The sequence below is a fragment of the Delphinus delphis genome, chromosome 8 (genome assembly GCF_949987515.2).
Source record: "Delphinus delphis chromosome 8, mDelDel1.2, whole genome shotgun sequence".
In the NCBI taxonomy this organism is placed as follows: domain Eukaryota; kingdom Metazoa; phylum Chordata; class Mammalia; order Artiodactyla; family Delphinidae; genus Delphinus; species Delphinus delphis.
In genome coordinates, this window is record NC_082690.1 from 10,722,483 (window position 1) to 10,749,795 (window position 27,313).

General features: G+C 36.3%; 1 protein-coding gene across 2 annotated transcripts in view; it reads right to left on the reverse strand.

Annotated features, from left to right (window-relative positions):
- The window catches only part of CCDC15 (coiled-coil domain containing 15), a 62,173-nt gene that overhangs the window by 8,106 nt on the left and 26,754 nt on the right, over positions 1–27,313 (reverse strand). For both annotated transcript variants that reach the window (XM_060017728.1, XM_060017727.1), the window contains exons 12-13: positions 25,086–25,178; positions 23,422–23,525 (exon numbers count right to left, since the gene is read on the reverse strand). In XM_060017728.1, the coding sequence (XP_059873711.1) occupies positions 23,422–23,525; positions 25,086–25,178 (197 nt within the window). The remainder of the gene's footprint in view (positions 1–23,421; positions 23,526–25,085; positions 25,179–27,313) is intronic.

Sequence of the window (27,313 nt, forward strand, 5' to 3'; positions counted from 1 at the left end):
AGAAACAAATAGATTAAAAATACAAGAAATATAAAAGATATGCTAGCACTAGTTAAAAGAAGGTTGGAGTAGGTATATTAGTATCAGACAATGTAGATTTCAGAGCAAACAAAATATCAAAGATAAAGATCACTTCATAATTATGGAGTCAATTAATTGAGAAGACATAACAATCCCAAACAGTTATGTATCTAATAAAAGAACTTCAAAATACATGAAACAAAGACTGATGGAACTTCAGGAGATACAATAAATCCATAGTTACAGGCAGAGATTTTTAATACCCTCTCTCAATTATTGATAGAATAACTAGGCATAAAAATGGGAAAGATATGGACTTGATCAACATCATCAACCAACTTGACCTAATGGACATTTATAGGACACTCCACAACATTTATAGAATAGCAGAATACATATTTATAGAACAAGAGAATACACATTCTTCTATTATAAGCTTATTGAACTTAGAACATTTACAAAGATAAGTCATATTCTGGGCCATAAAACACGTGTCAGTAAATTCAAAAGATTTCAAGACATACATAGTACAATAGAATTAAATTAGAAATCAATAACAGAAAGATCCTTGAAAGATCTCCAAATACTTGGAAATTAAATAACACACTGCTAAATAACCTATGACCAAAGAAGAAAAAAGGGGAAATTAGAAGGTATTTTGAACCAAATGAAAATGAATGTATTGAATGTGGCTAAAGAGTATTTAGTATGATATTTATAGCACTAAATGCCTATATGAGAAAAGAAGGAAGGTATCAAGTAAATGTCCTAATCTTCTACCTTAAGAAACTTAAAAGAGGAGGAAATTAAACCTAAAGTAAGCAGAAGAAAAGAAATAATAAAGATTGAAGCAGAAATCAATGGATTAGAAAACAGAATAAAAAAATTAATGAAACCAAACACTAGGACTTTGAGAAGATCAATAAAACTGATAATCTTGAGCTTATCTAATCATGAAAAAAAAGAGAGAGAGAGAAGATACAATTTTTAAGAGAAAAAATAAGAGAAATGAAACTACTACAGATTCTACAGATATTAAAAGGATAATAGGAGAATACTAAGAATAATTTTATGCCAATAAATTAGACAACCTAGATGAAATGACAAATTTGTTGAAACACACAAACTACTAAAGCCTCATCAAGAAAAAAATAAATAACCTGAATAGCCCTATTTCTATCATCAATGTTGAAACTGTTGTTAAGAACATTTCCACAGTGAAAAGTCCAGAAACAGGGAGAGTCACTGGCAAATTCTACCAAACAGTTAGGGAAGAAATAATGCCAATTCTACATAAACTTTTCCTCCCAAATACTTCCCAGCTCATTCTACGAGGCTAGCATTTCTCTGAAAACAAAACCTGTCAAAGATATTACAAGAAAAGTAAAAGCCAATATCTCCTAGAATATATATGTAAATTCTAAACAAAATTTTTAGCAAATCTTACTAAACGATACATTATAATTTTATTTATTTTTGGCTGCATTGGGTCTTTGTTGCTGCGCACGGGCTTTCTCTAGTCGCCACAAGCGGAGGCTACTCTTCGTTGCAGTGCTCGGGCTTCTCATTGTGGTGGCTTCTCTTGTTGCGGAGCACGGGATCTAGGAGCACGGGCTCTAGGCGGGCTTCAGTAGTTGTGGTGCGTGGGCTCAGTAGTTGTGGTTCGCGGGTTCTAGAGCACAGGCTCAGTAGTTGTGCCGCACGGGCTTAGTTGTTCCGTGGCATGTGGGATCTTCCCAGACCAGGGATGGAACCCATGTCCCCTGCCTTGGCAGGCGGATTCTTAACCACTGCACCATGAGGGAAGTCCCTCAAACAATACATTAAAAGGATAATACATTATTACCAAGTGGGGTGTAACCCCAGGAATGCAGGACTGATTTAACATTCGAAAATCAAACAATGTTATTCACCATATTAGCAAACTAGAAAAGAAAACCTATGATCATCTCGCTAGAGAGGAAAAAAAAGTTGACAAAATCCAACGTCCATTCCAGATAAAGATTCTCAACCAACTAGGAAGAGAAGGGAACCTAAGAAAAAACTATAGCTAACATCATACTTGATGGTGAAAGACTAAATGCTTTCTCTCTAAAATCAGGATTGTCCACTCTCATCACTTCTATTCAACATTCTGGAGGTTCTAGCCAGTGAAATCAGGCAAGACAGAGAAATAAAAGACATCCAGATTTAAAGGAAGAAGCAAAACCGTTTTTGTTTAAAGATGACATGATTACCATGTAAAAACATCCAATGAATTAATAAGTGAATACAAAGATCCATATCCAAAAACCAACTGTATATTTCCATATACTAGCAATGACAACAACAGAATCAGCAATTGACAATCTTTTAAAATACCATTTACAGGGCTTCCCTGGTGGCGCAGTGGTTGCGAGTCAGCCTGCCAATGCAGGGGACACGGGTTCGTGCCCCGGTCCGGGACGATCCCACATGCCGCGGAGCGGCTGGGCCCGTGAGCCATGGCTGCTGAGCCTGCGCGTCCGGAGCCTGTGCTCCGCAACGGGAGAGGCCACAACAGTGCGAGGCCCGCGTACCACAAAAATTAAAAATAAATAAATAAATAAAATACCATTTACAATAGCTTCAAAAATATGAAATACTTCAGGATAGACCTGACAAAAAATGTGAAAGACCTATACACTGAAAACTATAACTGAGAAAAATTAAAGGAGAGCTAAATAAATGTTCCTGGGTTGGAAGACTCAATATCATTAACATGTCAATTCTCCCCAAATTATCTATAGATTCAACACAATCCCACTCAAAATCCAGGAATGTTCTTTGGTAGAAATTGACACACATTTTAAAATTCATATGGAAATGCAAATGGCCTAAAATAGCCATGGTGACTCTGGGGAAAAACAAACTGGAGGGCTAACACTACCTGATTTCAAGCATTATTATAAAACTATACCAATCAGAACAGCATGGTATTAGCATAAAGATAGACAAATAGATCAGTAAAACAGAAGAGAAAGTCCAGAAATAAACCCACACATATAAGAACAGCTCATTTTTTTTAACATCTTTACTGAGATATTATTTACATACCATAAAGTTCACATGACCATAATGTAATTTGAGAACATTTTCATCATCCCCAAAAGAAACCCTGTACACTTTAACAGTCACCTTCCACCCACTCCCACCTAGCCCTAGGCAAATACTAATTTTTCTGTCTCTATAGATTTGCCTGTTCTTGATTTCATATAAATGGGATCATACAATATGCAGCCCTTCATGACTGGCTTCTTTCACTTGGCATAAGTCCATGTTGTAGCATGTACTGGAACTTCATTCCTTTTGGTTGCTGATATTCTACTGTGTAAATATTATCTATATCTATATATTTTATTTATCTATTCATCAGTTTATGGACATTTGGGATGCTTCCACTTCCTGGCTATTTTGAATAATGCTGCTATGAACATTTGTGTAAGTTTGTGTGTGGACGTACATTTTTAGTTCTCTTGGGTATACACCCAAGAATGGAATTTCTGAGTCATATGGTAACTCTATGTTTAACCTTTTGAGAAATTGCTAAACTGTTTTCCAAAGTGATTGTACCATTTTACATTCCCCACCAACAGTGTATGGGACTTCTAATTTTTAGACATCCTCATCAGCACTTGTTATAATTTGTCTTTTTTATTAGAGCAATTCTTATGTGTGTGAAGTGGTATCTCATTGTGGTTTTGATTTGCACTTCCCAATAACTAATGATGTTGCATATCTTTTCAAGTGCTTATTAGCCATTTATATATTTTCCTAAAATGTCTAGTTAAATCTTTTGTCTACCTTTTAATTGGGTTATCTTTTTATTATTGAGTTGTAAGAGTTCTTTTCTATATTCTGACTACAAGTCTCTCATCAGATATATAATTTGCAAATAATTTCTCCCATTCTGTAGTTGTTTTTTCACTTTCTTGATGGTTTTCAATTTTGATGAAGTCCAACATCAATCTTCTCTTTTATTGTTTGCTGGACAACTGACTTTTAACAAATGCACAAAAGCAATGCAATGGAGAAAGAATAACTTTTCAGCAAATGGATATCCACATACAAAAAAATAAACTTCAAACTATATGTGAAAATTAACTCAAACTGGATTGCAGACCTAAATGTAAAACCTACAATGATAATCTTTCTAGAAGAAAACGAAAATTTTTGTGACCTTGGGTTAGGCAATGATATCTTAAATATGATGCCAAAAGTACAATATATTTAGTCATTCAAGGAATGTAAACTAAAACCACAATGAGATGCCACTACATACCTATTCAAATGGCTAAAATGAAAAAGACTGACCATACCAAGTGTTGGTGATGATGTAAGGGAACTTGAACTCTTACAAGTTATATTACTCTTCCTGGTAGTAATATAAAGTGGTACAACTACTTTGGAAAGCCTTTTGACAGTTTCTTTAAAAAATGAAAATATATACCTACCATGATGATCCAGTCCACTCTCAGGTATTCACCCAAGAGAAAAGGTAACATTTTCCAAAGACTTGCACACGAATGTTCACTGCAGCTTTATTTGTAATAGCCAAAAACTGGAAACAACTCAAATGTCCATCAAACTATGAATGGATAAACAAATTGTGGTATATCCATACAATGGAATACTATCCAGTAACAAAAAGGAATAAACTCTTGGTATCATAACAACAAGGACAAAATAATTACTCTGAATAAAAGGAGCTGGGCCCAAGAGTACATGTTGTATAACTCCAGAAAATGCAAACTAATCTATAGTGACACAAAGCAAACCAGTGGTTGCCTGGGGAAAAAGAGGTGGGGAGGGCAGGAAAGAGGTGCTACCTAGGGCATGAGGAAACTTTTGAGGATGATATATATGTTCACTATCTTGACTATGATGGTCGTTGTGTGTGTGTGTGTGAGAGAGAAAACATCAAAGTTTACACTTTTATATGTGTAGTTTATTGAATATCAATTATGTTTATTTAAAAAAAACACCTACTTGCAGAGAGGAAATGAGTTGCTCAGTGAGAAAATTGTCAGAAAACCTAATTTAAGAGCTTTTGTTAAGAAATATAATTAATTCAAGACTAGAACTTTGAAACAAATGAGCTATTGTTTTCTGAACAGTAGTGTGAGGTCAATTCATACTCACACCTCTTCAATAAAGCATGAACTGCTGAAAATTCTGGGCTTCTATCCATTTGTAGCAGGCTATTTGCTCCCGGGGAATTATGGGCTTCCTTTTACTTAGATTAACACAGGTATATACGAAAACCCAGGAAGCTGTCCTATAAAGGCTGAAAGATCAGGCACTGGAAAAGCACAAGAAACTTGTATGTGCAACTAAGTCCATCCAGATTATTACAGCTAATCTCTGGCCACCTCTAGCAGAGTGACAAGGCCACTTTGAACAAGGATTTTCTTATAACTGTTCTGCCACACTTGCTATTCTTTCTTGAGCTACAACTGTTAAGTCTAAGTTGAGTATTCCTCAAAGAGTATAGAACATAAATATAGCTTTTATGGTATGATTCAAACTCAAATGCAATATAAAGTTGTAATAGGGTAGAGGTTAAGAAATCTCACTATTGCCACTTGGGCAGAGACAGAATGTTTTTATAACTAGCAAGGATCAAGATTTAAAGGCATATAAGGTTGTGTACAATTGACTTTTTTTTTTTTTTTTTTTTTTTGTCTGAGCCGCAAAGTATGAGAGATCTTAGTTTCCCCAACAGGGATCGAACCCGTGCCCCCTGCAGTGGAAGCTTGGAGTCCTAACCACTGGACCACCAGGGAATTCCCCAAAATTGACTTTAAAATACACGTTGCTGTGCTCTCTTAAAATATAATGCATGAAATAAGAGAATAAAAGGAAGAGATTAAAAGAGTACAAAAGTTTAAAGATAAGCCTAAGATCATAGGTGCCCTTGGCTAAAGATCTTCTTATATAAAGATCTTATTCCAAAGAGATCCAGTAAAAAAAGTAAATGTTTTTAGGACATTCATATTTGATTAGTTCAATAACTCCTTAGCTTGTGAAAAAGGCGAATGTGAAAAGATTTTTCCGTAGGTAAGAAATTAAAGTGAGGTTTTCAATAGTGAAACAAATGGAGCCAAGTGAATGACAACAGAAGAGCTTAGTTACTGGTATAATTCTCTATACCATTTATTCTCCATACCAGTAAACTGAGAGCTAAGGAAACACACCAGCATTGTTTCTCAAATATTGGTAACAGGACAATTACTAGAAATGATGGAATCAGCCCTTTCCCCCTTCTCCCCCATAGCTACTCCTCTCCTCACAGTCAAACATCTTAAGAGTTGTCTAGCTTTCTCTCTCTATTTCCTGATCTCCTCTCCCACTCCATTATGGCTTATTAAGACCCATCAATCACTCCACCAAAACAAGTCTCTCTAAGGTCAGTGGTGGCCTACAGGTTAATCCATCTAGCATTTACATTCTCAACAGGGGCAACATTGTACCCAAGGCAGCAAAAATTGATTCAAGGGAGCAAAATATCTTAGATATTAAAATAGTTTGGGGCTCTCCAAAAAGTCATAGTACATAAGCAGAAATACACTACATCTAGGCATTCTCCATATCTTACGCTATGCCTTCTTCCCAGGTGACTTTACGCATACCATATGCTTCAGTTACCACGCACTACCACCTGTAACTCATTAAGCTACGGTTCCAGCATAGACCATTCCTCTGAGATTCAAACCTACTTAACTACCTGCCAGTTTGACATTCCACTTGAGTGTCTCAAAGGTATTTATCTGGGAAAAAAATCCGCAGCTTTGGTCAGATTCTCAGGTTAAGAACTACTGCCATACAGTAGTTTCAGAAAGGATCATAAAAATAAAAAATGGCAAAAACCAACTAAAAAAGTTGATATAAACAATTATTCTATAAACAAGTTTATTCTTCTCGGATGTCTTTAAAGCTTCTTGCATAAATATACCTTTTAGCTGACACACAATAGAAACTAAACTAGGTTGGAAATCAACATGTCAACATATCGGTTTTTCCCAGGGCACTGACGTGAATACAATTATACTGGTTCTCTGGTTATGCTAAAAGGTATTCTAAAACCAGTGTCAGACTTTCAGTAAAAGAGAGTAAGAATACAAAACACTGCAAATTGATTTGTAAACTTGCTACACTGGGTGTTTGCAGAACTAAGCAACAAGTAGATGTCAATATTTACATTTTGAAGAGAATCCTGAAAAGAAAGTGATTATCACAGGCAAACTGCATTAAAAATATATTCTTTTTTTTTTTTTTTTTGTACGCGGGCCTCTCACTGCTGCGGCCTCTCCCATCGTGGAGCCCAGGCTCCGGACGCGCAGGCCCAGCGGCCACGGCTCACGGGCCCAGCCGCTTCGTGGCACGCGGGATCCTCCCGGACCGGGGCACAAACCCGCGCCCCCTACCTCGGCAGGCGGACTCTCAACCACTGCGCCACCAGGGAAGCCCTAAAAATATATTCTTATAATTACAACAACAACTCAAAAACTCTTTGTTAGCTATGTTCCGTATAAAGCCACACCACTAATCCTTTACAAAGTTAAAACAAGATAGAGACCTAGAACTAAAATCGAGGGCTATCTTTTTGGCTCTATGGATTCATACTTCTTGAGCAATCACAGAAATTTGCCAACACTAACACTATCAAATAAAAGGAATTCTGCAAACAAGAACAAGAAATAGATTTATTTCAGGAGTTAAAAGAGGTGCTCTGTTAGGTGGTGGTGATGGGATGAATTGGGGGATTGGGATTGACATATATACACTAATAAGTATAAAATAGATAACTAATAAGAACCTGCTGTATAAAAAAATACAATAAAATAATATTCAAAAAAAAAGAGGTGCTCTGTTAGAAAAATAACTTCTCAAGGAGATGAAAGAAATCTTCCTCTTTGGTACAACATGATTAAGGTCTAACCTAGCACAGTCTAAATCTTTGCCTGCTGATCATGTTTTTCTGCTCAACTTTTTTTCTCTGTCTCTCTGTTTCTTGATTCTGATAGTATTCTTCCTTAGTGATTTCTGAAATCATTACTAAAAATAATATTTCCTACTGGACACTCTACTTGGATCTCCTTTAAGAACTTCAAATCCAATATGCCCCAAACTAAACTTATCCTCTCCACCTCCACCTCCTTCCTGGAAAATGTTTCATAGTACCCCATTTACCTGGTGGCCTAAGCCATAAACCTGGGACTTATCCTTGAATTCTCCTCTGACAATATTTTATTAATTCTATCTCTTTCGCTCTTAAAACTGCCTCCTCCTCACTGCCTTCCTGGCCTTGGCTTATAACTTACTGAAGTTACAGCCTTCAAAGTGCTGAGGTGGGGCTTCCCTGGTGGCGCAGTGGTTGAGAGTCCGCCTGCCGATGCAGGGGACACGGGTTCGTGCCCCGGTCCGGGAAGATCCCACGTGCCACGGAGCGGCTGGGCCCGTGAGCCATGGCCGCTGAGCCTGCGCCTCTGGAGCCTGTGCTCCACAGCAGGAGAGGCCACAACAGTGAGAGGCCCACGTACAGCCAAAAAAAAAAAAAAAAAAAAAAAAGTGCTTAGGTGATGGAGTCAAATAAATCTGGGATTGAATCCCAGTTCTGCCATTGCTAAGTGTGATCTTAATCTTAGGCAAATTACTTAACCTCTCTGGGGCTCATTTTCTCATCTGTAAAATAAAAAGAATAATAAAATTTACCTCATACAGTTATTGAAGTAGGCAAATGAGCTAATGCCTCTAAAACACCCAACAGTATGTCTGGCGTATTGTAAACACTCAATGAATGGTGGCCACCACTACCCTGCAGGACTGTATATCAATTAAATGATACAATAATCTATGTAAAGCATTTAACATGCAGTAAGGGCTTAATATTTAATAACCTTTAAAAAATTAATTTCACTTCTCATCTTCTCTATAAGTATATTACTTCAATAATACCCTAACATCTAGTCTTAGCCATTTTATCTATTCCTCACAATGCCTCTAAACGGCTCCTGTTTTCAGGATAAAATCCAAATTCCTTCTCATGACGTACAAAGTTCTTTATGATCTTTCCTCATTTTGAAGGTTTACTTCTTGCCATTCCTTTAGCTCCAATCACATCCAACTCAGAAGTGTCCTATTCTTTCAGGAGTTACTGCTTTTACAATGCTATTCTTTTTGCCTAGAATCCCCATCTACTCTTTTCCCCAGTCCATTCCAATTTTGTCTCATACTACTTCTTCTAACCCTTCACAACTCAGCCCAGGAAGCCTTCCCCGTCCTGGAGAAAATGGACCGAGCACCAGCAGCAGCAGCCTTGGCGCATGCCCTGGCCCTGGGCAATTTATATCCCAGCCAGGCTTCCTGCCGGACTGACTTCTCTCTTTTTTGTGTGATTGAACAGCTCTGCCCCACGGGGGGCCTTTTTCACACTTGATTTCGAAACACAGTCTCCGTGCTCTCAGACATTCTTGAAATTTTTTCCTTCTAATGACATAAGAAGAAAGACTTTATTTTACCGATATTTTACTTGATTTTTTACATTTATGTTGATGAAAGAAATTAGTCTGTAACATTGCTTTCTTGTAATACCCATGACAGGTTGGTATTAAGGTTATACTGTCTTCTATAATTATCTGGGAAGTATTCCCTGTTTTCCATTCTCTGGAATATTTTATATAAAACTTGGTATTATTTTTTCCCTTAAATATTTGGCAACTAACATTTATTGAGCATATACTACATGCCAGATTCTATACTAAGCTCATTTACTATGTTACCTCATTTAATCCCCACAGCAACTTTCTAAGGTATATATCATTATTATCCCTGTTTTATAGAGAAGAAACTGGGGCTTATAGAAGGTAACGTGCCCAAAGTCACAGAGCTGGTAGGCAGCAGAACTGGGACTTCAACACATGTATCCCCATGTTCTTAATCACTTGCTATACTGTCTTGTAATACTTAATATATGGTATTATGATTACCTATTCATTTATCTGTCTCCCCATTAGTCAGTGAAATCTATCTAGTAAGATCCTGGAAGGGTGGGATCATGTCTCCATTTTTTGCAGCTCTTAAATCTAGCATCATGTCTACCAATTAATAGATGCTCAATAAGTAGCTGCTAAGTGAATGAATGAAAACATATCATTTGATTCTTATAACAACTGGGTGAGGTAAAGTGGTTATTAACAATCCCGGTTCAGAAAGCAGGTATATGTTTACTTTAGAATGTTGCTAAAATGGCTTTTGTCTTTAAGTTAAAACATACAACCCCCATGCAAAGAAGGCATACATGATTTAGTTTCTTCAACAAGGAAAAAGCAAAAAATAAATTTTAATTACTTGCAAACTGTCAATGACAACAGATTTAATGTTCTGATACCATCTGTAAGACAGAGACCTTCATATTTTTTCTGGGGTCAAGGGTATAAATACAACAAGAAAAAGATTATCTGGTGAGAAAATGGCAATAAAACTAAAGCCTTAAGTAGAAAAGCTTTCATAGAAGGTCAGCAGTGTAGCTAAAGAATTCCCCACCGACTATGCGATGTGGTAGGGATGTCATAAGACGATTTAAGGTAGACATAAAATACCCACAGCAGGGATGTCTTGGCTTCAGTTAAATGAACTGAAATTTCCATTCTGTCTTTTGCCTGATGAGTCTGTAAAAACGCTTATATATGGGCACCACAGAAAAGAGATTTTTTTTGATGTAGATCAGATCATAATTATGGCAAAATAACTAGGTTATAGTAAGACAAATCTGGCCTAGATATAGGAACAAACGTCCGAGAGCCAATGTCCTTATGTTCTGAAATTGTTATTTGGGAGATTATATCAATATAACTACAATCCTAAAGGATATTAAGAATAGAAAAGATCCTTGAAATATTTAAATAGAATTCTGCCTAAAGGATACCCTAGACAACCTCATGAGGATTCTTCCAAGCCTCTCTCTTCTAACCCCAATCCAAACTACACACACACACACACACACACACTTTTTTACTGCAGCAGTTTTTGTCAAGTTGCTTTTAGGACAAGAGTATTATAACATATCTCAAAGGGGAAAAAAATGTGAGAATAAAAACATACCAAAGGAACTATTAAACACGTCACAGGAAAACTATTCTCACCAGTGGACTGCCACATAAAAATTTCAGAAGTCTTTGTATTCTCTATAGCAAAATAAATAAGATATTCAGCAAGGGGTCCCTTACCATATAGATATTGCTTAGGCTCCCAAAATCAAATATGCTAATGATAAAAAATTGAAAATCAGAAAGAATAGAAAAAAATGATTTACTTCCATCAGTGAAAGATAATTCTTTTTTTTTTAAATTTATGTATTTATTTATCTTTGGGTACGTTGGGTCTTCATTGCTGCGTGCAGGCTTCTCTCTAGTTGTGGCGAGCGGGGGCTACTCTTTGTTGTGGTGCACGGGCTTCTCATTGCGGTGGCTTCTCTTGTTGCAGAGCTCGGGCTCTAGACGCATGGGCTTCAGTAGTCATGGGGTGGGACACGGGCTCAGTAGTTGTGGCTTGCGGGCTCTAGAGCACAGGCTTAGTAGTTGTGGTACACGGGCTTAGTTGCTCCGTGGCATGTGGGACCTTCCTGAACCAGGGCTTGGACCCATGTCCGCTGCATTGGCAGGTGGATTCTCAACCACTGTGCCACCAGGGAAGCCCTGGAGTGCATATTTTAAGATCATATTTTTTCAATTTAAGACTTTCTATTTTATTCTATTTTAAAGATTTCAGTTCTCTGGTGAAATTCTCCATATTTTCATCTATTTTCTCCATCTTTTCCTCAAATAAAGATATTAATCAAGTGTTTTAAAGTCCTTGTATGATAACACCAGTATCTGTGGCATCTGTAAGCCTGCTTCTGTTAGCTTTTGATCTGGTCCTATCTCTTGACATGCCTAGAAAATTTTGACTGAATAATATTGCTTTAAAATTTTTTACAGGCTCCAAATTATGTTATCTATGACCAGAAAGAGTTTACCCTTTTCTCTGCTAGGCAGAGAGTGCAGCATTCATCACTTTTATCCAATCAAAACACTTGAGCAGAAGCAAGAACTACAATCCTGCAGCCTGTGGAACAAAAACCACATTCACAGAAAGACAAAATGAAAAGGCAGAGGGCTATGTAATAGATGAAGGAAGAAGATAAAACCCCAGAAAAACAATTAAATGAAGTGGAGATAGGCAATCTTCCAGAAAAAGAACTCAGAATAATGATAGTGAAGATGATCCAAGACCTCGGAAAAAGAACGGAGGCAAACAAAGATCAAGAAGATGCAAGAAATGTTTAACAAAGACCTAGAAAAATTAAAGAACAAATACCTAGAAGAATTAAAGTGCACACAGAACATTCTCCAGGATAGACCACATCTTGGGTCATGAATCAAGCCTCAGTAAATTTAAGAAAACTGAAATTATATCAAGCATCTTTTCTGAACCATGAAGCTATGAGATTAGAAATCAATTACAGGGAAAAAAAACTTTAAAAACACAAACACATGGAGAATAAACAACACATTACTAAATAACCAAGAGATCACTGAAGAAATCAAAGAGGAAATCAAAAAAAACCTAGAGACAAATGACAGTGAAAACATGATGATCCAAAACCTATGGGATGCAGCAAAAGCAGTTCTAAGAGGGAAGTTTATAGCAATTCAAGCCTACCTCAAGAAACAAGAAAAGTCTCAAATAAACAATCTAACCTTACACCTAAAGGAACTAGAGAAAGAAGAACAAACAAAACCCAAAGTTAGCAGAAGGAAAGAACATCAAGATCAGAGCAGAAACAAATGAAATAGAAACAAAGAAAACAATAGCAAAGATCAATAAAACTAAAAGCTGGTTCTTTGAGAAGATAAACAAAATTGATAAACCTTTAGCCAGACTCCTCAAGAAAAACAGGGAAAGGACTCAAATCAATAAAATTAGACATGAAAAAGGAGAAGTTACAACGGACACTGCAGAAATACAGAGCATCATAAGAGACTACTACAAGCAACTCTATGTCAATAAAATGGACAACCTGGAAGAAATGGACAAATTCTTAGAAAGGTATAAATTTCCAAGACTGAACCAGGAAGAAATAGAAAATATGAACAGACCAATCACAAGTAATGAAATGGAAACTGTGATTAAAAATCTTCCAACAGACAGAAGTCCAGGAGCAGATGGCTTCACAGGTGAATTCTATCAAACATTTAGAGAAGAGCTAACACCCACCCTTCTCAAACTCTTCCAAAAAATTGCAGAGGAAGGAACACTCCCAAACTCATTCTACAAGGCCACCATCACCCTGATACCAAAACCAGACAAAGATACTACTAAAAAAAAAATTACAGACCAATATCACTGATGAATATAATGCAAAAGTCCTCAACAAAATACTAGCAAACAGAATCCAACAACACATTCAAAGGAGCATACACCATGATCAAGTGGGATTTATCCCAGGGATGCAAGGATTCTTCAATATATGCAAATCAATCAATGTGATACACCATATTAACAAATTGAATAATAAAAACCATATGACCATCTCAATAGATGCAGAAAAAGCTTTTGACAAAATTCAACACCCATTTATGATAAAAACTCTCCAGAAAGTGGGCATAGAGGGAAACTACCTCAACATAATAAAGGCCATATATGACAAACCCACAGCAAACATCATTCTCAATGGTGAAAAACTGAAAGCATTTTCTCTAAGATCAGAAAAAAGACAAGGATGTCCACTCTCGCCACTATTATTCAACATAGTTTTGAAAGTCCTAGCCACAGCAATCAGAGAAGAAAAAGAAATAAAAGGAATACAAATTGGAAAAGAAGTAAAACTGTCATTGTTTGCAGATGACATGACAATATACATAGATAATCCTAAAAATGCCACCAGAAAACTACCAGGGCTAATCAATGAATTTGGTAAGGTTGCATGATACAAAATTAATGCACAGAAATCTCATGCATTCCTATACACTAACAATGAAAGATCAGAAAGAGAAATTAAGGAAACAATCCCATTCACCATTGCAAAAAAAGAATAAAATACCTTGGAATAAACCTACCTAAGGAGGTAAAAGACCTGTACTCAGAAAACTATAAGACACTGACGAAAGAAATCAAAGATGACACAGATGGAGAGATACACCATGTTCTTGGATTGGAAGAATCAACATTGTGAAAATGACCATAGTACCCAAAGCAATCTACAGATTCTATGCAAGCCCTATCAAATTACCAATGGCAGTTTTTACAGAACTAGAACAAAAAAATCTTAAAATTTGTATGGAGACACAAAAGATGCCTAATAGCCAAAGCAATCTTGAGGGGAAAAAATGGAGCTGGAGGAATCAGACTCCCTAACTTCAGACTATATTACAAAGCTACAGTAATCAAGACAATATGGTACTGGCACAAAAACAGAAATATAGATCAATGGAACAGGATAGAATGCCCAGAGGTAAACCCACGCACCTATGGTCAACTAATCTATGACAAAGGAGGCAAGGATACACAATGGAGAAAAGACAGTCTCTTCAATAAGTGGTGCTGGGAAAACTGGACAGCTACATGTAAAAGAATGAAATTAGAACACTCCCTAACACCATACACAAAAATAAACTCAAAATGGATTAAAGACCTAAATGTAAGATCGGACATTATAAAACTCTTAGAGGAAAACATAGGAAGATCACTCTCTGACATAAATCACAGCAAGATCTTTTTTAACCCACCTCCTAGAGTAATGGAAATAAAAACAAAAATAAGCAAATGGGACCTAATGAAACTTCAAAGCTTTTGCACAGCAAAGGAAACCATAAACAAGACAAAAAGACAACCCTCAGAATGGGAGAAAATATTACAACTGAATCAACAGACAAAGGATTAATCTCCAAAATATATAAACAGCTCATGCAGCTCAATATTAAAAAAACAAACAATGCAATCCAAAAATGGGCAGAAGACCTAAATAGACATTTCTCCAAAGAAGACATACAGATGGCCAACAGGCACAAGAAAAGCTGCTCAACATCACTAATTAGCAGAGAGATGCAAATCAAAACTACAGTGAGGTATCACCTCACACCAGCTAGAATGGCCATCATCAGAAAATCTACAAACGACAAATGCTGGAGAAGGTGTGGAGAAAAGGGAACCCTCTAGCACTGTTGGTGGGAATGTAAATTGATGCAGCCTCTATGGAGAACAGTATGGAGGTTCCTTAAATAACTAAAAATAGAATTACCATATGACCCAGGAATCCCACTACTGGGCTTATACCCAGAGAAAACCATAATTCAAAGAGACACATGCACCCCAGTGTTCACTGCAGCACTATTTACAATAGCCAGGTCATGGAAGCAACCTAAATGCCCATCGACAGATGAATGGATAAAGAAGATGTGGTACATATATACAATGGAATATTACTCAGCCATAAAAAGGAGCAAAATTGGGTTATTTGTAGAGACGTGGATGGACCTAGAGACTGTCATACAGAGTGAAGTAAGTCAGAAAGAGAAAAACAAATATCGTATATTAACGCATATATGTGGAATCTAGAAAAATGGTACAGATGAACCAGTTTGCAAAGCAGAAACAGAGACACAGACATAGAGAACAAACGTATGGACACCCGGGGGGACAGTGAGGAGTGGGGGGATGAACTGGGAGATTGGGATTGACATGTATACACTGATGTGTATAAAATAGATAATTAATAATAACCTGCTGTATAAAAAAATAATTTAAATTAAATTTAAAAATTCCAAAAAATTTTCAAAAAAAAAAGAAGTTCATCCACATGAAGAAGTTCATCCACACGAAGAACTGTGCTCAAGGTTACATAGCCAATAGGTAGAAAATTCAAACCTAAGACTATTTGATTCTTAATTTGTGCTATGAACCACTATCCTGCCACATATGCAAATTGTATATCCTCAGCATTCAGTACAGTGCCTGCCACATGGTAGGCTTTAACATTCAACAAACATTTGTTTTATTGTTGAAACAATAAAACAAGATAATATATGAACAAGATAATATATGAAAGCCCTTGTAAATTATAAAACTCTGAATGAATACTATTATTTCCTTCCACCCTGACTCAGTTTTGTTGATTTTTCTACCTCACCATCCTTATCCATTTCCCCAGTAAACACACATTTATCCATCTAGGTCCAAGGGAAACGTAATAATTTCTTTAACACTCCATATGAAATCAGTAATCCCTCTTCTGTGCTCTCAGGGACTCTGTACTTACTTCTATTATAATAATTATATAACGCATTTGCATACAATTCTTCCCCCATCCACCCTAGATTATGAATTCTTCAAGAAAAGAAACCACATTTTATTTATCTTTGTATTGCTTGTGCCTAGGACAGTGTCAGGATATGAAAGATGCCAAATTCATATCTGCTGAATAAATGCAGAATCACTCTCAGACCCAGATAAGACGGTAGGTCCTTGCCTTGGAACTCATATTTTTTTCCCAGCTTTACTGAGATATAATTGACAAAAAACACTGTGTAACTTTAAGGTATACAATGTATACCAATAATTTTAGATAGCTAGATAGACAGACAGAAAGACAGATGAGAACATACAAGCTCTAGTCTCTTAGCAAATGTCAAGTATATAATACAGTATTGTTAACTATAGTTACCATGCTGTACATTATTAGATCCCAGAACTTATTAATCTTATAACTAAAAGTTTGTACCTTTTGACCAACATCTCATTTCCCCCATGCACCAAGTCCTGGCAACCACCAATCTATTCTCTGTTTCTATAAGTTCAACTTTTTAAGATTTAACATGTGAGGTCATAAAGTAGTTGTCTTTCTTTATCTGACTTATTTCACTTAGTATAATGCCCTCAAGTTTCATTCATGCTGTCACAAATGGCAGGATTTCCTTCTTTTTCATAGCCGAATAATATTCTGTTATATTTGCACCACATTATTTTTATCCATTCACTTGTTAATGGACACTTAGGCAGCTTCCATGTCTTGGCTATTGTGAATAATACTGCAATGAACATAGGAGTGCACATATTTCTTTGAAATAGTGGTTGAATTTCCTTCGGATATATATCCAAAAGTAGAATTGCTGGATTATATGGTAGTTCTACTTTTAATTTTTTGAGGAACCTCTATACTGTTTTCCATAATATCTATACCAATTTATATTCCTACCAAGAATGCACAAGTGTTCCCTTTTCTCCACATCCTTGCCAGCCCTTATGTCTTGTCTTTTTGATAACAGCCATTCAAATAGGTGTGGTATCTCATTATGGCTTTGATTTGCATTTCCATGATGATTAGTAATGTTGAGCACTTTTTCACGTACCTGTTGGCCATTTTTATGTTTTCTTGGAAAAAATGTCTACTCAGGTCCTTTGTGCATTTAAAAAATTTTTTTTTCTATTGGGTTGAGTGAGTTCATTATATATTTTGGATATGAACACTTATCGGTTACACGGTTTGCAAATATTTTCTCTCATTTCATACAATTCCCTTTCACTTTTTTGTGCAGAAGCTTTTTAGTCTGATGTAGTCTCACTAGATTTTTTTTGCTTTTGTTGCTTGTGCTTATGGTATCATATTCAAAAAATCATTATTAAGACTAATGTCAAGGAGGTTACCTCTGTGCTTTCTTCTAGGAGTTTTACAGTTTCAGGTCTTAAGTTCAAGTTTTTAATCCATTTTGAGTTGATTTTTGATAGTGTAAGATAGGGGTCCAATTGAATTCTTTTGCATGCTGCTGTCCAGTTTTCCCAACACCATTTATTGACAAGACTATCCTTTCTCCATTGCATATTCTTGGCTCTCTCATCACAAATTAATTGATTTATTTCTGAACTCTTTATTCTGTCCCATCATATATGTATCTGTTTTTATGTCAATACCACAGTGTTACTATAGCTTTTTAATATAGTCTAATATCAGGACGTGTGATGTCTCCAGCTTTGTGCTCCTTTCTCAACATTGTTTTGGCTATTCAGGGTCTTTTGTGGTTCTATATGGATTTTAGGATTGTTTGTCTATTTCTGCCATTGGAATTTTGATAGGGACTGCATCTGTGGACTGCTTTGGGTAGTATGGATATTTTTAACAATACTAACTCTTCCAACCCATGGGCATGAAATATCTTTCCATTTAATTGTGTCTTCTTCAATTTCTTTCAACAGTGTCTTATAGTTTTCAGTGTAAAGATCTTTCACCTCCTTGGTTAAATTTACTCCTAAGTATTTTATTCTTTTTGATGTTATGGTAAATAGGATTGTTTTCTCAATTTCTGTTTTCAATAGTTCATTGTTAATATATGGAAATACAACTGATTTTTGTAAATTGATTTTGTATCCTGCAACTTTACTGAATTCATTTAGTTCTAACAGATTTTTGGTGGAGTCTAAGGGTTTTCTGTATATAATATGTCATCTGTAAATAGTCACACTTTTAATTCTTCCTTTCCAATTTAATGTTTTTATTTATTTTTCTTGACTAACTGCTCAGGCTAGGACTTCCTGTACTATGTTGAATAAAAGTGGCAAGAATAGGCGTTTTTGTCTTGTTCCTGATCCTAAAAGGAAAAGCTTTCAGCTTTTCACCATGGAGTATGATGTTAGCTATGGAGTTGTCATATATGGTCTTTACTATGTCAAGGTATGTTCCCTCTATATCCACTTTGTTGAGAGTTTTTATCATGAATGGATGTTGAATTTTGTCAAGTGCTTTTTCTGCGTCTACTGAGACAATCACATGATTTTTATCTTTCATTATGTTAATATGGTGTATCACACTGATTGATTTGTGGATTTGAACCATCCTTGCATCCCTAGAATAAATTCCACTTGATCCTGGAGTGTGGTCCTTTTAATGTATTGTTGGATTCAATTTGCTAATACTTTGTTGAAACTTTCTGCATCTACATTCATCAAGGATAGTAGCCTGTAATTTTCTTTTCTTGTACTGTCCTTGTCTGGTTTTGATATCAGGATAATGCTGGCCTCGTAATAAGTTTGGAAGTGTTCCCTCCTCTTCTATTTTTTTGGAATTTTGAGAAGGATCAGTGTTAATTCCTCTTTAAACGTTTGGTAGAATTCCCAATGAAGCTGTCTGCTCCTCAACTGTTGTTGGGAGGTTTTTGATTACTAATTCAATCTCCCTACTTGCAATTGGTCTGTTCAGATTTTCTATTTCTCCATAATCCAGTCTTGATAGGTTGTATGTTTCTAGAAATTTATCCATTTTTCTTAGGTTGTCCAATTTGTTGGCATATAATTGTAAATGGTAGTCTCTTAAAACCTTTGTGTTTCTGTGGTGTCAGTTGTAATGAGTCCTCTTTCACTTACAATATTATTTATTTGAGTTTTTTTCTTGGTTAATCTAGCGAAGGATTTTCAATTTTGTTTTATCTTTTCAAAAACCAATTCTTAGTTTTGCTGATCATTTCTATTTTTTCCCTATTCTTTATTTCTGCTCTAATCATTATTTCCCTCTTTCTATTAATTTTGAGCTTAGTTTGCTCTTCTTTTTCCAGTTCCTTCAGGTGGAAGGTTCGGTTGTTTATTTGAGATCTTTTCTCTTTATAGCTATAAACTTTCCTCTTAGAAATGCTTTTGCCATATCCCATAATATCACAAGATTTTTTTAAATTTCCCTTTTGATTTCTTCTTTGGTCCACTGGTTGTTCAGGAGTGTGTTGTTTAAATTCCATGTATTTGTGAATTTTCCAATTTTCTTCCTGTTATTGATTTCTAGTTTCACACTATTGTGTTTGGAAAAGATGCTTGATATAATTTCAATCTTCTTGATTTGTTAAGATTTGTTTTGTGGCCTAACATATGATCTATCCTGGAGAATGTTCTGTTTGTTCTTGAAGAGAATGTGTTTTCTGCTGCTGTTGGATAAAATGTTCTGTATATGTGTGTATAGATCCATTTGGTCTATAGTATTACTCAAAAGTGCTGTTTCCTTATTGATTTTCTTTCTGTATGATCTATCCATTGTTGAGAGGGGGGTTAAAGTCTCCTACCTTTACTGTATTGTTTATTTCTCCCTTCAGTTCTATTAATATCTGCTTTATATTTAGATGCTCCGATGTTGGATATTTACAATCGTTATGTCATCTTCATGAATTGATCCTTTTATCATATATAGTGACTTCTTTGTCTATTGTGACCCTTCTTTTTTAACTTAGTTTATTTTTTCTGATACAAGGATAGGTATCCCTGCTCTCTTTTTGTGAGCATTTGCATGGAATATCTTTTTCCATCCCTCCACTTCCAGCCTATGTGTGTCCTTAAAGTTAAAGTGAGTCTCTTACAGGCATCATTTCCCTTTTAAGACAGTGTGGTATTGGCAAAAGAATACACAAATAGGTCAATGGCACAGAACAGACAGCCCAGAAATAGACCCTCACAAATACACTTAACTGATCTTTGACAAAGGAGCAAAGGCAATATAAGGAGGCAAAGATAGTCTTTTCAACAAATGGTATAGGAACAACTGAATATCTGTGTGAAAAAAAAAGGAATACGGACACAGACCTTATACCCCTTACAAAAGTTAACTCAAAATGTATCATAAAGCTAAATGTAAAACACAAAACTACAAAATTCCTAGAAGATAACACAAAAGAAAATATAGGTGACTTTGGGTACAGCAATGACTTTTTAGATATAATATCAAAGGTATGATCTATGAAAAAAATAATTATAAGCTGAATTTCATTAAAATTAAAAACATCTCCTCTCCAAAAGACAATGTCATGAGAATGAGAATTCAAGCCACAGACTAGGAGGAATTATTTGCAAAAGACACATCTGATAAAGTACTATTATCCAAAATATACAAAGAACCCGTAAAACTCAAGAATAAGAAAACAAATAGCCCAATTAAAAAATGGGCCCAAGACCTGAACAGACACTTCACCAAAGATGATATACAGATGGCTAGTAAGCATATGAAAAGATGCTCCTCATCATGTCATCAGGGAAATGCAATTTAAAATAACGAGATAACACACACTCCTATTACAATGGTCAAAATTCAAAATGCCGACAGCATCAAATGCTGACAAGGATGTGGAGCAACAGGAACTCTCATTCATTGCTGATGGATTGCAAAGTGGTACATTTTGGAGGAAGGTTTGATAGTTTCTTAGAAAAGTGAACATCCCCTTACCATACAATCCAGCAAATGTACTCCTCAATATTTACCCAAAGGAGTTGAAAATTTATGCCCACACAAAACCTGCACATGGATGCTTATAGTAGCTTTATTTGTAACTGCCAAATCTTGGAAGAAACCAAGCTATCCTTCAGTAGGTGCATGGATAAATAAACTGTAGTACATCCACATTTTAGAATATTATTCAGCACTAAAAAGAAATGAATTATTAAGCCATGAAAAGGAATTTGAGCAATCTTAAATGCATAATACTAAAGGGAAAAAGTCAGTCTGAACAGGCTACATACCATATGATTCCAGCTATATGATATTCTGAAAATACTGGGTTGGCCAAAAAGTGCCTTTGGTTTTTAAGTAAAAATAAAAGATACATTTTTTCATTTTCACCAAGAAGTTTAGTGAACAATGTATTCACCCTTTTGTTGCACTACCTTCTGCCATTTTTCAGGCAACTTCATAATTCCATCTTCCCAAAACTTTTTACCTTTTTGAGCAAAGAACTCTTCCAGGTGCCTTTTACAGCTTCCAGGGAATTGAAATTTTTTCCATTAAGAGAATTTTATAAAGACCAAAATAAATGGAAATCCGAAGGTGCAATGTCTGGTGAATGTGGCGGGTGAATCAGAAGTTCCCAGCCAAGCTGTAATAGTTTTTGCCTGGTCATCAAAGAAACATGCGGTCTTGTGTTATCCTAATGGAAGATTATGCGTTTTCTGTTGACTAATTCTGGATGCTTTTCATCAAGTGCTGCTTTCAGTTGGTCTAACTGGGAGCAGTACTTGTTGGAATTAATCGTTTGGTTTTCCAGAAGGAGCTCATAATAGAGGACTCCTTTCCAATCTCACCACATATACAACATCACCTTCTTTGGATGAAGACTTGCCTTTGGTGTGGTTGGTGGTGGTTCATTTCGCTTGCCCCACAATCTCTTCCATTCCACATTAGTGTACAGTATCCACTTTTCATCACCCCTCACAATTTGTTTTCAAAATGGAACGTTTTCATTACGTTTAAGTAGAGAATCGCATGCGGAAATACGGTCAAGAAGATTTTCTTCGCTTAACTTACGTGGAACCCAAACGTCAAAGCGATTCACATAACCAAGCTGGTACAAATGATTTTCAGCGCTTGATTTGGATATTTTGAGTATGTCAGCTATCTCCCGTGTGGTATAATGTTGATTGTTCTCAATTAGTGTTTCGATTTGATTGCTATCAACTTCAACTGGTCTACCCGACCGTGGAGCATCATCCAGCAAGAAATCTCCAGCACGAATCTTTGCAGACCACTTTTGACATGTTCGATCAGTCACAGCACCTTCTCTATATACTGCACAAATTTTTTTTTGCATTTCGGTTGTGTATTTAACCTTTCTTGAAATAATAAAGCATAAGATGCCAAAAATGTTGGTTTTTTCCTTCCATCTTCAATATTAAAATGGCTACACAAAAATTCACCAATCTTGATAAGTCTTTTTTTAAATGCACGCTGATATGACAGCTGTCACATACAATCTAACAAACTTATTTTGAATGAAGTTAAAGACAACTAAGTGCTACTAGAGCCATCTTACACAAAAACCAAACGAACCTTTTGGCCAACCCAATAGCAAAACAATGGAGCCAGTAACAAGATCAGTGGTTGCCACAGGCTGGGGGAAGGGAGAGATGAATACACAGAGCACAGAACATTTTTAGGGCAATAAAACTATTCTGTATAATACTACGTTTGTAGATACATGTCATTATACATTTGTCAAAACCTATAATAATGTACAACACTGAGACTGAAGCCTAATGTAAAATATAGATTATGATATGTCAATGTAGGTTTATGAGTTGTAACAAATGTATCATTGTGGTACAGGATATTGACAGTGGAGGAAGCAGTCCATGTGTAGGGGCAGGGAGTAAATGGGAACTTTCTGTACTTTCTGCTTAATTTTGCTATGAACCTAAAACTACTCCCAAAAATAGTCTATTAAAAAAACATAGCTCTTAACCATCTTTTAATACTACGACCCAGATCAAAAACAGTTGTTTCCACTTTGGATAAGAAGGTAAAACCACTGCTTGATTATTTCTAAACCTAGCTTCCAAAATCATCTTAACTGGTAATTTAAGGCTCACAATGAGGATCAAAGAACTTACTTTTCAATTTTCTTCCTTTGTTCTTTTTGCCTCTGTTGTTCTTTCACTTGTTCTCTTTCAATATCCATGAAAAGTCGTCTATATCTCAGGTACTGCTTTTGACGCTAAAGAAAAGAAGTTAAAATTGTTAAGATTCCGCTCTCAGAGGACTTTCCAAGAAAGGAAAATCCTTGTGCCATAGACAAGAAAACTATGTGACACAAAAGTCACAGGGAATTAAGTCCTTAATTTCCTTCTATTTATGGTGACTCAGGATAATATCACATATAGCAAGAGATTTATATTTTCAAGCACATAGCTATTAGATGTAACAGACAAATCAGAGAAAGAAGTACTAATTTAGTTTGCACTTAGCATGGTCAGTTGTCAATAGCCCTTGAGGAAATGATTATATTTAATATGATAAGATACATACTATATTTACTCTGTGTTCCCAAGTAGTAAGTACCACAGAAGCAGAACCAAAGAAAGAATGTAAGAGGTATTTTATAACAGAACGTCACTTTAACTTTCCAAAATTAAAACCACACTACAAAAGCACACTCTAAGCCTAGCCTAATATGGTGGGGAGGAGGGAGGGAAGACTGAGGAATAACAGAGCATCATACTTTTAAAGGGAACAAGTATAATAAAAGCAAATGCTGGGGCTTCCCTGGTGGCACAGTGGTTAAGAACCTGCCTGCCAATGCAGGGTACATGGGTTCGAGCCTTGGTCCGGGAAGATCCCACATGCCGCGGAGCAATGAAGCCTGTGCGCCACAACTACTGAGCCTGCGCTCTAGAGCCCGTGAGCCACAACTACTGAGCCCACGTGCCACAACTACTGAAGCCCACGTGCCTAGAGCCTGTGCTCCGCAACAAGAGAAGCCACCACAATGAGAAACACGCACACCACAAGGAAGAGTAGCCCCTGCTCGCTACAGCTAGAGGAAGCCCGCGTGCAGCAACAAAAACCCAACGAAGCCAAAAATAAATAAATAAATAATTTAAAAAAAAAAAAAAAAGCAAATGCTACTACCCTGTCCGTGATCTGTTCATACTTCCAAATTTATATATTCTCTTTTTAAGGGCACAAGCTACTCAAAGAGCACTAGTATACACACAGACATGTTTTTGTCCTTAGAGTAGCTTGTGTCTTTTTGGTAAAAATTATTAAAACTATAATAACAGTTCTCAATATTGAAGATACATCACAATCATCTGTGGTGTTTTTTTAAAACACAGATGCCCCAAACCTACCTAAGATACTGATTCAGTATATCTGCTTTGGGTCCAGGCATTTGTATTCGGAAAAAGCTCCATGTCTGATTCTGGTGCATGGCCAGTGTTAAAAACTGTTCATTTAAACTAACTTTAGATTGAAAAGGAAAAAAAGGAAGTCACAAATTAAAACTCTTCCTTAAATTAGCTATTATGGCAAATATACACTAACTGAAGAAACTCACTAGGATCACCTCTCTGATTTCACATCAAGGTACCCTAAATCCTAGAAGCTTAGAAGAGAAGTTCAACATATTAAAATGAGTCAAGCAACTTTTGTGCCTTTATCTATGGAATTTGTAGTACTAGCTCTTAATGTGTTAGGACACAACAAATTGTTTCCAATCTCACATATACTATTATAGTAGAAACACTGATGTCCAAAAGCCATTGTCACTACATACCTCTTTCTTGTCTTCCTCTTGACTTACTCCTGACTGAAGTGCCAGTGGAGTTTGGAATTCAGTGTTCAATCCTGATTGATATTCACCACCAACCTGTTAGAAAGTCCAGTCACACAAAGAGACAAAATTGCCAAAAGTTAGCCCTACGTATGTTTTTGATAATTTCATCTATTGATTCCTTTCTCCTGCAATCTTGAGCTCAACTGGATAAAAACAATTTTTTAAACAAATATAAAAGAATAAAGCTTTAAGAAAGAATAAAAGAAAGAAATTAATCAAACAAAAACAATAAAGAAAAGAAAATATCCAGGTCAAAAACATGGATGGGGACCTCCTTGGTGGTGCAGTGGTTAAGAATCCGCCTGCCAATGCAGGGGACATACATGGGTTCGAGACCTGGTCCGGGAAGATCCCACATGCCATGGAGCAACTAAGCCCATGTGCCACAACTACTGAGCCTGTGCTCTAGAGCCCGCAAGCCACAACTACTGAGCCCACACACCACAACTACTGAAGCCTGCGCCTACAGCCCATGCTCCGCAATAAGAGAAGCTTCCTCAATGAGAAGCCTGCACACTGCAATGAAGAGTAGCTCCCGCTCGCCGCAACTAGTGAAAGCCAGCACACAGAAACAAAGACCCAACACAGCCAAAAAAAAAAGAGAATGAACTAATGACAGATCAAAATGTTCAGAATGAAAGTCCTTCTAAATTGATCACTTGAAATCACTCTATCATGAGTGTGTGCTTGGGACTGAATCCAGGATATAAAACTAGATCCCTTAACATCTCAAATCTGTAATCATTTTCAATTTATACATGTTCTTGAAAGGTGTGAGTTTAGAGAATAAAAGCTTGAAAATACTATAGCCATCAACTGACATGGCAGGGAAGAAACTGGGGCTTATTTCCCCCCTAATTATTAGAAAAGCCTGTTGACATAACTTAGTACACTTACTTGGACATTATATGGCTCAAATTATGATCTCTAACTTTTAGAAATAAAAGTTTAAAATTACTTTTATCTTTTTAGCTTAAAAGTTATTTATCTTTCAGCAAAGTTGCAAGATATAAGATCAGTATGCAAAGCTCTATTGTATTTTTAGGTACTTGCAATGAACAATCTGAAAATGAAATTAAGGGGAAAATCCATATAAAATATCATCAAAAAATTCTTAGGAATAAATTTAATAAAGGAAGTGTAAATTGTATACACTGAAATCTACAAAACATTGTTGAAAGAAATAGAAGATCTAAATGAATCAGAAGACTTAATATTGTTAAGATGGCAAATTGATCAACAGATTTAATGCAATCTACATCAAAATTTCAGCTGACTTCTTTGTAGAAGTTGACAAGGTTATCCTTAAATTCATACAAAAATGCAAGGGACCTGGAATAGCTGAGATGACCTTGAAACAGAAGAACCAAGTTGGAGAACTCACTCTCCCCAATTTCAAAACTTACTGCGAAGCTACACTGATCAACACAGTGTGGTACTAACATAAGGACAGACTTATAGATCAATGGAATAGAACTGATAGTTCAGAAATAAACTCTTAAATTTACAATCAACTTTTTTTTTTTTTTTTTGGCGGTACACGGGCCTCTCACTGTTGTGGCCTCTCCTGTTGCGGAGCACAGGCTCCGGAGGCGCAGGCTCAGCGGCCATGGCTCATGGGCCCAGCCGCTCCGCAGCATGTGGGATCTTCCCGGACCGGGGCACGAACCCGTGTCCCCTGCATCGGCAGGTGGACTCTCAACCACTGTGCCACCAGGGAAGCCCGTAATCAACTAATTTTTGACAAAAGTGATGAGCGAATTCAACGGGTAAAAAGAGTCTTTTCAACAAATGATGTTGGGTCAACTGGATATCCAAGTGCAAAAAAGAATGAAGTTGGACCTCTACTGAACACCATATAAGAAAATTAATGCAAAGTGGATTGAAGACCTTGCAGAATGCAAGAGATATAAAATTCTTAGAGGAACACACAGCAGTAAATCTTCATGACCTTGGATCAGGCAATGGTTTCTTAGATATGACACCAAAAGCACAAGCCACGAAAAAATAAGTAACCTGGACTTCAAAGTTGAAAATTTCTGTGCTGCAAAGGAAAGGAAACCACCAAGAAAGTGAAAAGACAACCCACAGGATAGGAGAAAACATCTGCAAATCACAAAACAGATTTGAATATATTAAGAATCCAGTAGATTAAGAATCCAGTAGAA